General features: G+C 41.8%; 1 protein-coding gene across 4 annotated transcripts in view; it reads right to left on the bottom strand.

The window, feature by feature from the left end:
* Nucleotides 1–15,207, bottom strand: part of cog7 (component of oligomeric golgi complex 7) — a 68,033-nt gene that overhangs the window by 24,707 nt on the left and 28,119 nt on the right. For all 4 annotated transcript variants that reach the window (XM_072268472.1, XM_072268471.1, XM_072268473.1 and 1 more), the window contains 4 exons: nucleotides 6,831–7,029; nucleotides 3,535–3,662; nucleotides 2,743–2,897; nucleotides 979–1,095 (listed from right to left, as the gene is read on the bottom strand). In XM_072268472.1, the coding sequence (XP_072124573.1) occupies nucleotides 979–1,095; nucleotides 2,743–2,897; nucleotides 3,535–3,662; nucleotides 6,831–7,029 (599 nt within the window). The remainder of the gene's footprint in view (nucleotides 1–978; nucleotides 1,096–2,742; nucleotides 2,898–3,534; nucleotides 3,663–6,830; nucleotides 7,030–15,207) is intronic.

Here is a 15,207-nt window from a genome sequence, read left to right as displayed (position 1 = left end):
TGATGCTCGAAATGTGAAACAAAATAGAAAATGCTGGAAGCATTCAGCTGATCCTCCAGGAGGACCACAACTTTGTCGTGGTTGGAGGCTTGCGTGCCTCATTCACCTGGAGAGCTATGCTGGCTGGAGTCAGGGCTTTATGCTTTAGCACTTGGTAGGGTCACCCATGCCAAACAGGTCAAAGGGTAGAGGCCAGACTGGGAGTGGTCCACCGGTCCTCCAGGTTTAGGTCTTTAGCTCAGGGCTAACAACTCTGACTGGTAAAACAAAACTGTTACGGAAACAGAAATGGAGAATCCTTCTACAACTGAGTTTGTTGGCATTCCTGAGTCCTCACCTGGAACTTGCGTGACTGACAGTAGTGAAAACCAAACTACTGACATGATGAAGGAAGCCCTGAACACTGGCAGAGATGGAGGACCTTCATTGCTGCCCTAAATGCCAATGGTGTAACGGACAGCAGAGAGATTCAGCTGGCAGCAAAACAAAACTGCAAATACTGGAAACTGCTGGTTGTTAGTGATACTTTAGTCTATACTCGATTACACACATTTTATCTGTTCTCTCCACCCCTTCCCTTATGCACAACTTAAAATATGCTTGCCTCTGCACTTTTCCAGTTCTAGCGAAGAATACCTGACATAAAATATTGACTCTTGTTTCCCCCCCACTGAGTGATAATGAAGTACTGTGCCTAAGGCTTTTGCACAGTACTGTATAAAACTTAATCTCATTAGTGAGCCATTAAGCTTCTGGGGATGGGGCTAGAGGAGAGTGAAGACAGGACAAGAGTCATAATGAAGGATAACTTTCAGGTATGACTTAATTACACAGCAATCTGGGAGGAGGAAAGCTACACATTTGCACATAATATCAAAGTCAGGAATATGCATTGCCAGCAAGGAGGCGGAAGTGTACTGGTGGGAGTGACATGGGGTTATAAGTGTGAATGTTCTCTATGGCTCACTGGGTCATCACCTGATAGAGTTTTGGAAAGCAGTCCAGTCTTCCTGGAACAAGGAGCCATTGGAAATTTCCTCCAGTTTGCATTTTTTGCGGATGGACTGCAGAGTGCTGGCAAAGTCAGACACATACCTAGGGCAGAGAGAGTTAAACATCAGCCAGGAGCGGATCCTCAAACTCCAATCATACAACACGGGAGAACCTGCATCAGAACCTCCTCAGCATATAGCTGATGGCTAATTCAGATGGTCAACACAAATACTGTCCTAAACGACTATGTAACATGATAGAATAAAAATAGAGTTAATAATATTCCGCAGGAGGGTGTAATGTGAATGATCCAAATACAAAAATGAAAAATGATTGAGTAAAAATCAGAGAGATCGACAACCAATATAGGAAAAGATTTCAGCGTTGTCCTCTGGATTTCCAAACTATATTCCAGTTTGGGAAAGGTGACCAGAGGGAATAAAAGTGCATTGTGGATTGTACAATGCAGCACCCAATCGGGCTAAGTGACATACACACAAGAGATTCTGGAAATCCACAGCAACACGCTCAAAGTGCTGGAGGAACTCAGCAGGCCAGGCAGCATCTATGGAGAGGAGTAAACGGTCAATGTTTCAGGCCAAGACCCTTCATCAGGACTGAAAGGGAGGGGGAAGAAGGTGAGGAGGGAAGGGAGTACAAGCTGCCAGATAAGATGGAGGATGAAGAGCGAAGTAGGGTGGTGATAGGTGGATGAGATTAAGGGCCAGGAGAAGGAACCTGACAGGAGAGGTCAGTGAATCATGGAAGAAAGGGAGAGAGGAGGGGCACCAGAGGGAGGCAGATGAGAAGTGGTCAGAGGGGAGCCAGAATGGGGAATGAAAAGGAGAGGTGGGGGGAGAGAAATTACTGGACATTAGAGAAATCGATGTTCATGCCATCAGGTTGGAGGGAACCCAGATGGAATATGAAGTGTTGCTACTCCTACCTGAGAATGGCCTCTCCATAGACGAGACCCTGGACCAACAGGCAAGAATGGGAATGGGAAGTGGAAGAAGAATTAAAATAGATAGCCACCGGGAAATCCCACCTTTTGTGGTGGAAAAAGTGAAGGTGCTCAACAAATCAGTCCCCCAATCTATGTCAGGTTTCCCCAATGTAGATGAGGCTACATCAGGAGCACCAGATACAGTAGATGACCCTGTTAGACTCACAGGTGAAATGTTGCTTTACTTGGAAGGACTGTTTGAGACCTTGAATGGTGGTAAGGGAACAGGTGAAGAGGCAGGTGTAGCATTTTCCTGCTTGCAAGGATAAATGCCAGGAGGGACGAGTGGACAAGGGAGTATGTAGAGAGCGATCCGTGTGGGAAGTGGAGAGTGGAGGGAAAGGAAAGATGTGTTTAGTGATAGGATCCCGTTGAAGAAGGCAGATGTAACGGAGAATGATGCCGTGGATGAAGAAGCCCATGCTGAGGAAGGTAAGGTCAAGGGAATCCTCATCTCTGGTAATGTGGTGAGAAGATGGGATGAGCACGAATGTCCAGAACGGAGGAGGTGCGAGTGAAGGCAGCATCAATGATAGAGGAAGGAAAACCTCATTCTTTGAAGAAGAGGCCATCTCAGGTGTTCTGGAAGAGTAACAACTTGTTCAAAGAGGAACCAGACAAAAGGCACGATGATGTGTGACCGAACAGGGCGTGGTCACTATATAACAGGGCAGTGTATAGCAGCATAATAGTCACTGCTGAACAAAGAAACACACAATCATAGCAAAGAGAAGGGAACTCACTTTGAGAAGAGACCCTTGAGTGCTTTTAGCAAGCCGCAAAATGCAAGCCCATCAGTCAGTTTCACGCATCTATCCACTGCGCCTCCAGCCAGGCTGAAGAGTTTATTCACTGACTGACTGAGCTCCTGCACAGAGTCAATCAGTTCCACACGCTCCTAAAAAAGACACAAAAGTGTTTCACTGCAACAGAGAAGTACACATTCTACTGAAGGGGTGTTGGGGTGTACAAACGGACCTGAACCAGATTTGCTCTACCTTGCACCATCACAATCCCCTCTATTCTGATCATTCCTCTCAAATTGCAAGAACTCACCTAACCTGTTTTGCCTCCTGGCACTCCACCCAGATGAAAAGTGAAAATGCTCTTTCCTAACCTGCTCCTCCAGTCCTCAACCTCTACATTCGACAGCACCTATTTCCCATTTGCTTTCCCTTCTCTCTAATCGTTTTAAAGCTTGGTGTCTGACAGCGTAGCCCGAGGCTTTAAATATAACAATTAAATTTGAATGCTCCCACAATCACAGATACACAGCCTATACTCAAATCTACATTGCAAAATTCAAACTTGAACTGCAGTCCAACATTTGGACAGTGACTGCACAGTGGAACATGCAGTGGACCAACAGCTAAATTACTGGAAGTTATTCTTCAAAGATTTTAGACAAAATTGGTAATGATTAATATATGAAGGTTTGATTACTCCTTTTTTTTGGCCAGTCGTCATCATGCACCCCTTCCCCTCCCCATTACACAATGCACCCCTTGGCCAGCAGAATGCAATGAAGATCTTACCAGAGGGATTGCACTGATCTGGATGAGCAGGTTTGAACCTTCGAGGTCACCATACTGCAGCTGATATGGCACGTAAGGACTATGGATTGCTGCAACTAGCTCCGTAACTTTCACCAGGTTGGTCTCACCTGTGGTCAACAACATTAATAATGATTTGAAGTCTTGCAACTTGTTGCCAGAACTTGATCTAACACTTAAGTCACATTCAGTTTGCCTTCAGTTTGCGTGCAAGACTCAAAATGAGTTAAACTGAACAACCACATTGGAATCAAATCCCAAAGACATGGGTCATTCGGTTAATTAGCCACTGTAAAATGCTCCTAATAGTAAGGATAGATTTGAGGGATGTTGATGGGAATGTTGGGAGAATAAGTGGGATAGGTGTAAGATTAAATTGAATGTATGGTGATGGTCAGTGTAGAGTCAGTGATTTGAAGGACCTGCTTCCATGCTGAAACCAGAAAAATTGGTGCTATGTGTCATTGTGAAAATACAGTTTCTACATCTTCCTACTTTCTCTTTTACACTCCCTCTAGTCCACATTTTCCATTTTGGAGTTTTCAATGGCAAGACTTGGCTAGAGCAAGTTACCCACACACACAAAATGCTGGAGGAACTCAGGAGGTCAGGCAGCATCTATGGAAATGGATAGACAGTCGGTGTTTCAGGACGAGTTATATTATTGTCCAAAAATAAAGGGGCCAACCATATATGATTAACATGAGTAAAGTTGCTTTAGACAAAAGGTAGCACAACTTTGGAATCCTGAACCGAGAGAGTGTAGTTGGACAGCAATTGAGTACATACACAGCTGACAAATAGTTCTCAGGTACGAAAGGAATCTGGAAATGTGGCCACAGGGCAGGAAATTGGAATCAAAGTGCAGAATCAGCTAATAACAACACTGAATAGTTGACATGCTAAAAGGAGTGAGTGTGCTAATCCTCTTTCTTTCTCTAGTTCAATGCCAAAAGAGTGGCTTTGTCGTCCTTTAGCTCCAAATATAAAATTCCCCATTGTTGTGCCTAGTATAATTTGAGAAAACAAAGCTTGTATGTGGCTGTCAGAATAAAAGGTAAAGATAACAGGTGTAAGAAATTTCGCCACCAGCTTGTACCACATTTTTCTTCCCTTCAACAGGTGTATGGAACCTTAGTTTTCAAGAGATATAGAGGCCACTGGTTAAGAAAAAAAAGATGGATAGCAGGCATAGGCAGGAAAGAACAAATGGGGTACTTATGAGTACAAGAAATGCAAGAGGAAAGTTAAGAAAGAAATCAAGCAGACTAAAAGAAAGTATGAGATTGCCCTAGCAGAAAAGGTGAAGGAGAATCAATAGGATCTACAGACATGTTAAGAGAAAAATGATTGCATGGGACAAAATTGGTCCTCTGGAAGATCAGAATGATGATCCATGTGTGGAGCCAAAAGAGATGGGGGAGATCTTAAATATTTTTTTTGCATCTGTATTTACTCAGGAGATGGACAGAGTCTATAGAAGTGAGGCAAAGCAGCATCAACTTCATGCACCCTAAAAAGATTACAGGGGAGGAGGCGTTTGCTGTCCTGAGGCAGATTAGGGTAGCTAAATCCACAGAGCCTGACAAGGTGCTCCCTCGGACCCTGCAGCAGACAGGTACAGAAATTGCTGGGGCCCTAGCAGAGATATTTAAATCATCCTTAGTGACAAATAAGATACCGGAGGACTGGAGGATAGCCAATGTTGTTCCACTGTTCAAGAAAGACTCAAAAAATAAACAAGGAAATTACAGGCCAGTGAGCCTGACCTCAGTAGTGGTAAAGTTATTGGAAGGTATTCTAAGGGACCGCATCTACAAGTATCTGGGTAGACATGGACTGATTAGGATAGTCAGCATGGATTCGTGCGTGATAGGTTATGTTTAATGAATCTTATAGAGTTTGAGGAAGTTACCAATAAAGTTGATGAAGGCAAGGCAGTGGATGTATGTGGTCTACATGGACTTTAGAAAAGCATTTCACAAAGTCCAACATGGGAGGCTGGTCAGGAAGGTTCAGTCACTCGGCATTCAGGACGAGGTAGTAAATTGGATTAGACATTAGCTTTGTGGGAGAAGCCAGTAGATGGCTGCCTGTCTGACTGTTGTCCTGTGACTAGTGGTGTGCCATTGTTGTTTGTCATCTATATCAACAATCTGGATGATAACGTGGTTAACTGGATCAGCCAGTTTGGGGACGACACCAAAACTGGGGGTGTAGCGCCCACATCAAAGTTGCTGGTGAACGCAGCAGGCCAGGCAGCATCTGTAGGAAGAGGTGCAGTCGACGTTTCAGGCCGAGACCCTTCGTCAGGACAGATGCTGCCTGGCCTGCTGCGTTCACCAGCAACTTTGATGTGTGTTGTTTGAATTTCCAGCATCTGCAGAATTCCTGTTGTTTGGTGTAGCGCCCAGCAAGGTTTGTAGTGGGATCTGGATCAGCTAGAAAATTAGGCTGAACAAGTGCAGATGGCATTTAATGCAGAAAAGTGTTAGGTGTTGCATTTCGGTAGGACCAACCAGGATAGATGTTACACAGTAAACAGGAGGGCACTGAGGAGTGTGTTAGAACAAAGAGATCTGGGAATACAGGTCCATAATTCGGTGAAAGTAGAATCACAGGTAGATAGGGTGGTAAAGAATTGGCCTTCATAAATCAAAGTACTGAGTACAGCAAATCACATATTCTGTTGTACAGTTTTGGTCACTTACCCACAAAAAAGAAATAAATAAGGTTAAAAGAGTACAGAGAAAATTCACAAGTATGTTGCCGGATCTGGAAGACCTCAGAAAAAAGGAAAGATTGAATAGGTTAGGACTTTATTCCTTGGAATGCAGAAGATTGAGAGGAGACTTGATAGAAGTATACAAAATTATGAGGGATCTAGATAGGGTAAATGCAAGCAGGCTTTTTCCATTGAGGTTGGGTGAGACTACAACCAGAGGCCATGCGTTAAGGGTGAAAGGTGAAAAGTTTAAGGGGAACATGAGGAGAAACTTCTTCCCTCAGAGGGTTGTGAGAGTGTGGAATGAGCTGCTAGTGCTAATGGTGCATGCAAGGTCGAATTCAATGTTTAAGAGAAGTTTGGATAGGTACACGGATGGTAGAAGTATGGAGGGTTATGGTCCCAGTGTAGGTTGACGGGAGCAGGCAGTTTGAATGGGTCGACATAGACTAGAAGGGCCTGTTTTATGTGCTGAACTTTTCTATGACTATATAAGGATCCTCTGTTGTCCCTACTATTTCTGTAGAGAATCAGTTCTACTGTGATAACATACCCAGGTGCGGTAGCATTGCCGCCTCCAGGCTCTTGGCAAAGTGAGCGGTGCTGTCGTAGAGATCCAGCAGCACACTCAACTTATCCTCCTGGCTTGCCTTCTCTATTGCAGTGCTGAGGCAGACAGGGATTGATGGAACGATGGCCCCAAGCGTTTGGATCTGTAGCACCGTAACAATCTCATAAGGATTCTTGAAGACCTGTTTCACAGGAAGTTTTGGATGTTGGTTACAAAGTCAGCATCACAGAAAGAATAAATTTATCACAGTTACAGCTAACTTATTGGTGAATCAAGTTGGTCGAGGCAGTCTTCAGAAGAACCTCATACAATGCATCCATGATGGCTTTCTTGAACAGCATGTTACTGAACCCACAGGGGAACGTGCCATCTTAGAGCTGTTGGCCTTAGTACATGCAACGAGACAGGTAAAATTAGTGATCTTGTAGTTAGGGATCCTCTTGGAAAGAGTGATCACAGTATGATTGAGTTTCTCATACAAATGGAGGGTGCAATAGTTCAATCTAAAACCAGTGTATTATGCCTAAACAATAGAGACTACAAAGGGATGAGGGAGGATTTGGCTAGTGTAGACTGGGAACACAGGCTATATGGCGGGACGGTTGAGGAATAGTGGAAGACTTTCAAAGAGATTTTTCACAGTGCTCAACAAAAGTATATTACAATCAAAAGCAAGGACAGTTAGGGTGGGGAGAGCCAGCCTTGGATAACAAAGGAAATAAAAGAAGGCATCAAATGAAGAGTTTGTGCATACAAAGTCGCCAAGAGTAGTGGGAAACTGGAAGATTGGGAAAACTTTAAAAAGCATCAAAGGAAATACTAAGCGAGCAATAAAGAAAGTGAAGATAGATTGTGAAAATAAGCTAGCACAAAATATAAAAACATAATAAAAGTTTTTATAATTACATAAAGTGGAAAAAGCTGGAAAGAGGTGGCTAAAGTGAACGTAGGTCTTTTGGAGGAAGAGAAAGGGAATTGATATTGGGTAACGAGGAGATGGCAGAGGCTTTGAATGACTATTTTGTGTCGGTCTTCATGGTGGAGGACACATCTAACATGCCAAAGAAAGATATTATGGATGCGATGGGAGGTGAGGACCTTGATACAATAGCTATCACTAAAGAGGTAGTGCTGAGCAAATTTGTGGATCTGAAGATAGACAAGTCCCCTGGTCCTGATGGAATGCATCCCAGGGTACTGAAAGAAATGCAGAAGGTACAGTAGAGGTTTTGGTGATGATTTACCAAAATTCTCTGGACTCTGGGCAGGTCTCGGCAGATTGGAAAACGGTGAATGTCATGCCACTGTTCAAAAAAAGATGTAGGCAAAACGCAGGTAACTATTGGCCAGTTAGTTTAACATATGTAGTTGGGGAAATGCTTGAAGCTATCATTAAAGAAGAAATAGCAAGGTGTCTGGAAAGAAATGTATCCATCAAGCAAATGCAGCATGGATTCAGCAAAGGCAGGTCCTGTTTGACAAACTTACTGGAGTTCTTTGAGAATATAACAAGCGCAGTGGATAGAGGGGAACAGATAGACGTTACTTACTTGGATTTCCAGAAGGGGTTCAATATGATGTATTAGCATGGATAGAGGATTGGTTAACTAATAGAAAGTAGAGAGTTGGGATACATGGGTGTTTCTCTGGTTGGCAACCAGTGCTGCGCCCACAACTGTTCACAATATACACTAACGATCTGGAAGAGGGGACCGCGTGCAGTGTATCTAAATTTACTGATGATAATAAATTGAGTGGAAAAGCAAATTGTGCAGAAGAGACGGAGAGTCTGCAGAGAGATATAGATAGGTTAAGTGAGTGGGCAAGGATCTGGCAGATGGAGTACAATGTTGGTAAATGCGAGGTCATCCACTTCAGAAGGAAAAATGGAAGATCAGATTATTATTTAAATGGTAAAGGATTCCAGCATGCTGCTGTACAGAGGGACTCGGGAGTGCTTGTGCATAAATCTCAAAAGGTTAGTTTACAGGTGCAGCAGGCTATCAAGAAGGCAAATGGGATGTTGGCCTTCATTGCTGAGGGAATGAATTTAAGAGCAGGGAGGTTATGCAAAAACTGTACAGGGTACTGCTGAGGTCGCACCTGGAGTACTGCGTGCAGTTCTGGTCTCCTTACTTGAGGAAGGATGTACTGGCTTTGGAGGTGGTGCAGAGGAGGTTCACCAGGTTGATTGCAGAGATAAGGGGGTTAGACTATGAGGAGAGATTAAGTTGCCTGGGACTGTACTCACTGGAATTCAGAAGAACAAGAGGAGGTCTTATAGAAACATATAAAATTATGAAAGAGTAGATAAGGTAAAGGCTGGAAAGCTGTTTCCACCAGTAGGTGAGACTAGAACTAGGGGACATAGTCTCAAGATTCAGGGGAGTAGATTTAGAATGGAGATGAGGAGGAACAGCTTTTCCCACAGGGTGGTGAATCTGTGGAATTCTCTGCCCAATGAAGCAATGGAGGTTACCTCATTGAATATATTTAAGACAAGGTTGGATAGATTTTTGCATAGTAGGGGAATTAAGGGTTATGTGGAAAAGGCAGGTAGGTGGAGATGAGTCCATGGCCAGATCAGCCATGATCCTATTGAAAGGCAAGGAAGGCTCGACTAGCCAGATAGCCTACTCCTGCTCCTATTTCTTATGTTCTTAAGTGACAATATTTAATTTTAATTCTGTTTTGCACCATAAATCCTCATCCTATCCAGTGAATTATATCAAAAAGGCACTATAGTATGTATGAGAAATATGATAGAGTAGCCCTGATGTTCTTAGAGTAGAATTATCTTGCGATCATAAAAAACACATTTTACAAAGAAAAAAGGCACCCCCAGTTCGCACAAGCCGCCATCTTACCGGAAGCAGAATTTGAACATTTTGAATTTAAGTTTATTAGCTGCCATGGTGAGATTAAAACATGTCACTATGTCAACAGCCAAGGCCTCTGAAAGCTAATCTAACAACTACAGTTCTGTCACAGTTTCTTCATAATTGTCATTAAGCCAGCCATTGCCTGACTGACTTCCCCAAGTTCTCCCTTAAAGCAGATTTTTAAAGCATCATTGACCAAAATATTTCTGCCTGTTAGCAAATTAAACGCCCTCTATAATATAATTATTTTTACGTCATCCCCTTAACCTGTTTCAACAGGTAGTTGATTATTCATTTAAACAGTCCGGGTGCAGGTCGAGGGTGCTAGGTAGAATAATAATTCAGCATGGACTAGTTGGGCCAAACAGCCTGTTTCTGTGCCGTAGTGTTCTATAACTATTTAAAACTAATTGTTTCCCAACTTAAACATTACCCTCCAGAGAGTAGCAAAGATAAAAATGGGCCCAACAGAGACAAGTGATAATGGGTAATGTAGAAATAGCTAAATACAGTGGTTTGCAAAAGTTTGGGCACCCCTGGTCAAAATTTCTGTTACTGTGAATAGCTAAGTGAGTAAAAGATGATCTGATTTCCAAAAGGCATAAGGTTAAAGATGATCCATTTCTTTAATATTTTAAGCAAGATTACTTTTTTATTTCCATCTTTTACAGTTTCGAAATAACAAAAAAGGAAAAGGAAAAGTTTGGGCACCCTGCATGGTCAGTACTTAGTAACACCCCCTTTGGCAAGTATCACAGCTTGTAAACACTTTTTGTAGCCAGCTAAGAGTCTTTCAATTATTGTTTGGGGGATTTTTGCCCATTCTTCCTTGCAAAAGACTTTTAGTTCTGTTAGATTCTTGGGCTGTCTTGCATGCACTGCTCTTTTGAGGTCTATCCACAGATTTTCGATGATGTTTAGGTCAGGGGACCGTGAGGGCCATGGCAAAACCTTCAGCTTGCGCCCCTTGAGGTAGTCCATCGTGGATTTTGAGGTGTGTTTAGGATCATTATCCTGTTGTAGAAACTATCCTCTTTTCGTCTTCAGATTTTTTACAGATGGTGCGATGTTTGCTTCTAGAATTTGCTGGTATTTAATTGAATTCATTCTTCCCTCTACCCAGTGAAATGTTCCCTGTGCCACTGGCTGCAACAAAAGCCCAAAGCATGATCGATCCGCCCCCATGCTTAACAGTTGGAGAGGTGTTCTTTTCATGAAATTCTGCACCTTTTTTTTCTCCAAACATACCTTTGCTCATTGCGGCCAAGAAGTTCTATTTTAACTTCATCAGTCTACAGGACTTGTTTCCAAAATGCATCAGGTTTGTGTAGATGTTCCTTTGCAAACTTCTGACGCTGAATTTTGTGGTGAGGACGCAGGAAAGGTTTTCTTCTGATGACTCTTCCATGAAGGTCATTTTTGTGCAGGTGTTGCTGCACAATAGAACAGTGCACCACCACTCCAGAGTCTGCTAAATCTTCCTGAAGGTCTTTTGCAGTCAAACCGGGGTCTTGATTTGCCTTTCTAGCAATCCTACCAGCAGTTCTCTCGGAAAGTTTTCTTGGTCTTCCAGTCCTCAACTTGACCTCCACCGTTCCTGTTAACTGCCATTTCTTAATTACATTATGAACTGAGGAAATGACTACCTGAAAACACTTTGCTATCTTCTTATAGCCTTCTCCTGCTTTGTGAGCATCATTTATTTTAATTTTCAGAGTGCTAGGCAGCTGCTTAGAGGAACCCATGGCTGCTGATTGCTGGGACAAGGTTTGAGGAGTCAGGGTACTTATAAAGCTTTGAAATTAGCATCACCTGGCCTTTCCTAATGATGACTGTGAACAAGCCATAGCCCTAACAAGCTAATTAAGGTCTGAGACCTTGGTAAAAGTTATCTGAGAGCTCAAATCTCTTGGGGTGCCCAAACTTTTGCATGGTGCTCCTTTCCTTTTTTTCCACTCTAAAATTGTACAAAACAAAAATAACACACTAATCTTGCTTAAAATGTTGAAAAGAATGTTTCATCTTTAACTTTATGACTTTTGGAGATCAGTTCATCTTCTACTCACTTAACTATTCACAGTAACAGAAATTTTGACCAGGGTGCCCAAACTTTTGCATGCCACTGTATTTATGGCACACAGAAAACACAATTAGCAAACAAAAATAATGGCGAACCAAGAGCTTGATTACAGAAATGAACCTAACTATAAATAACAAACACAAGAGAAAATCTGCAGATGCTGGAAATCCAGAGCAACACACACAGGTCAGGAGGTATCAATGGAAAAGAGTAAACAGTTGACGTCTCGGACCAAGACCCTTCATTAGGATCTGTGTCTTGGTCCAAAACTTCGACTGCTTACTCTTTTCCATAGATATTAGCTGACCTGCTGAGTTCCTCCAGCATTTTATGTGCGTTGCTATCAATAAATAATATTATTAAACAGAAAGTGTGGGGAAATTAAGGGGACGGAGAATCAACAGGTCACCTTACTCTGGTAGTTGTATCTGTTCTAAAGGTGACAACTGCTGGAACAGTTGGCTCAGATAGCTACATTATAACTGAGAGATACATACATCTCATAATGTACAGCAGCTGAGGTCGCTACATTAGAGATAATCTTCCAAATAACTTGGATTCTGAGACAGTCCCAATTGATAAGAAGGTGGTAAATTATCACTATTATTCAAGAAAATCGCTTCAAAAGAAAACTGTAGACTAATTGGATAGCAGGCAGTGGAAAAATATTAGAATCTATTATTAAAAATATGATAATAGGGTAATTAAAATGATTAGACCCAGTTAACATGGCTTTATTAAAAGAATGATGCTTCACTAGTCTAACAGTCTACTGAGCATTGAAAAGCAGGGTGGAAAATGGGTAAAAATTGTGGATGAAATAAATCTGGATTGTCAAAATGCATTAGTTTCACCACAAATACTAATCACATAAAATACAGGCTTACGAGAATGGGGGTAACATACTGGTGTGAAAATAGGATTACTTGAAAGGACAAAAAACAGTGGAAGGATAAACAAGTCTTTTACAAGTTGGCAGGTTTTTTTGCAGTGTGATGCCAAAAGGATTACCATACATGGTCCTCAGCTACGCACAGTTTATATCAAGAAATAAATGAAAACAGCAAGTTATATTCTAGATATACTGTGAAACAAAGCTCAGAGATAATACAAGAATAAGCAGAGTGCAGACTGGGACATGGACAGATTAAATGAACGAGTAAGATAGCTGATGGAGAATAACTGGGTAGGAAGATGAGATAAATGGAATAATCGTCAAATTAAGAGAAACTAGTAAATATTGGTGATGGATAGATCGTAGCATGCTGTTTCATGAAACATAAAATGTTATCATGGGGGTACAATGGCACATAAAGAAATGGTTTGTTGGTCATTATTGCAAGGTAGCCATACTACAAAAGGTTATGCTACAATTGTGCTGTCTTTGGTGATAGAACCCAAACCCTTTCATGCCTGGTGTTCAGTTCTTCATACTTAAGAAAACATTTATCATGTCCTCTGGTCAGATAATTAAGGGGTTGTTCTTTAAAAATCAAAGTAACTTACACTATAAAAGGAATTTTTATTTCTTTATTCATATGTTGATATTGGCCAAAAATGGACATTACAATTAACTCCACTTCTCAACTCTTGGTCCACAAGTGCTCATCCAGCATTTTAAAACCTTGTTGAGTGTTTCTGTCTCCAACACACTTCCAAGCAATGAGTTTCAGATCTCCACCTCTCACGGATGAAACATTTTTGATTCAATTTCCCCCTCATTCTTTGACTAATTAACAAAACTCTACCACTAATTACCCAGTTCTCTACTCAATAAATATTCATTTGCTTCATATAATTAAGCTCGTCTTGTTTATCTTGTCAAGACTTAGTTGAATTATATGAAGCAAATGAATAACCCTGTTTACTCTGATCAAAGGAAGCAAAGCCAGTCTGGATAATCTCCTCATAACTATCATTCGCCATTCCTATCAACATCCTTGTAACTCTGCAGCCACTCTAATGCCATCACATCCCAGGAGGAGAAATAGTGTAAGATTAGACACAAATATTCTCCAGCCAGACGATACAGACTTCAAACCTCACAAAGTTTAATATGCCTCTGTAAGATCATCTCCTATTCTTCTTTAACCAAGTGAATATGGACTCTTGTACACTTGTAGCTCCATTGGCTAGTGACCATTGGACAAAAAAAAAACCATCTTCCATAAAATATCTCCCAAGTTAATTTCAACTAGAGTTACTTTATCTTGTGCAACTTTTCAGTAAATAGCACAATCCGACCGTGTATCACCCTTACAAAACTAACCAACTAACTTAGTTGTCATTGCATTTTACAATAATTTAATGTGTGAGCCAAAACAGAAGACAGCAATTCACCCCATGTCTGTACTGGCATGAGCAGTCACAATAACCCTCTCTCTTAATCCTAAAATCATTCCCCCCTCCGGGCATCCTCCAGCCCATAATATTCCTTATTTAACTGATTTCGTCTTAAAACTTACAGTGGTCTCAGCCTCAAGCAATTCCTGTGATAAAACATACGATCGTTTTAGTCTATGCGTAAAGAAATATCCCCTAACCACTTTCAATGATAACAATAAATTTGTATCTCGAAGTACAGAAAACATTTTCTCTTCTAGTCACCGCAGGTAGCTCGGCTGTCGCACGACTCCAACAGCTGGAGTCGGGTTTCTGACCTCAGATGGTGTCTGAATATTCTGTGATCACATGGGCTCTCCCCACACTGGGTGCTCCCATTTTCTCCAATACGTTCAGTGTAATGTCTATTGTAAATTGACCCTGGTGTATGGGTGGATTAGAGGAGAATCGAGGGATTGGGTCTGATGGGCATGTCCAAGGCAGCAAGCAGGACAATGGTATTGATGAGATTATTCCTTGAGCTGCCATTGACAGCTCATGGGATGAATGGCCCCCTCTTACATCTTGAAACAAAATACATTCATTTGAAATTAGTCATTCTTCCTTAATTTATGATGCATGGCCTCAAGTGCATTGAACTTTTTTATAACAGCTCTAGCTTGAAACAGGAGACGGCCATATTTAAAACCGTCCAGTGTTCATCTGATCAATTGGTCTCCATGCTACAGGACTGCTTTGATGACATCAGCTGGAACGTCTTTCATGATGAGGATGTCTCCAAGTTCAAGGATGGGTTCACTAGTTTCATTCGGAAGTGCATCGAGGATGTTGTCACCCAAAAAATGGTCAGGGTCTATCCAAACCACAAACCCTGGATCAACAGTTCCATGCAAGCAGCATTTATCACAAAGACAGAGCTGGTGTTGCTGGTAATCAGCAGGAACTCAAGGAATGCAGCTACGATCTGCACAAAGTCATCAAGGCAGCAAAACGACAATACAGGGACAGGAGCCAGATACAACTTTCCACCAAAAAAACACGCAGCTTATGGCAA

Source organism: Mobula birostris, chromosome 9, assembly GCF_030028105.1.
Source record: "Mobula birostris isolate sMobBir1 chromosome 9, sMobBir1.hap1, whole genome shotgun sequence".
Classification (NCBI taxonomy): Eukaryota; Metazoa; Chordata; class Chondrichthyes; order Myliobatiformes; family Myliobatidae; genus Mobula; species Mobula birostris.
The sequence above is the reverse complement of the archived record's forward strand: the minus strand, read 5'-3'. Positions and strand labels throughout refer to the sequence as shown.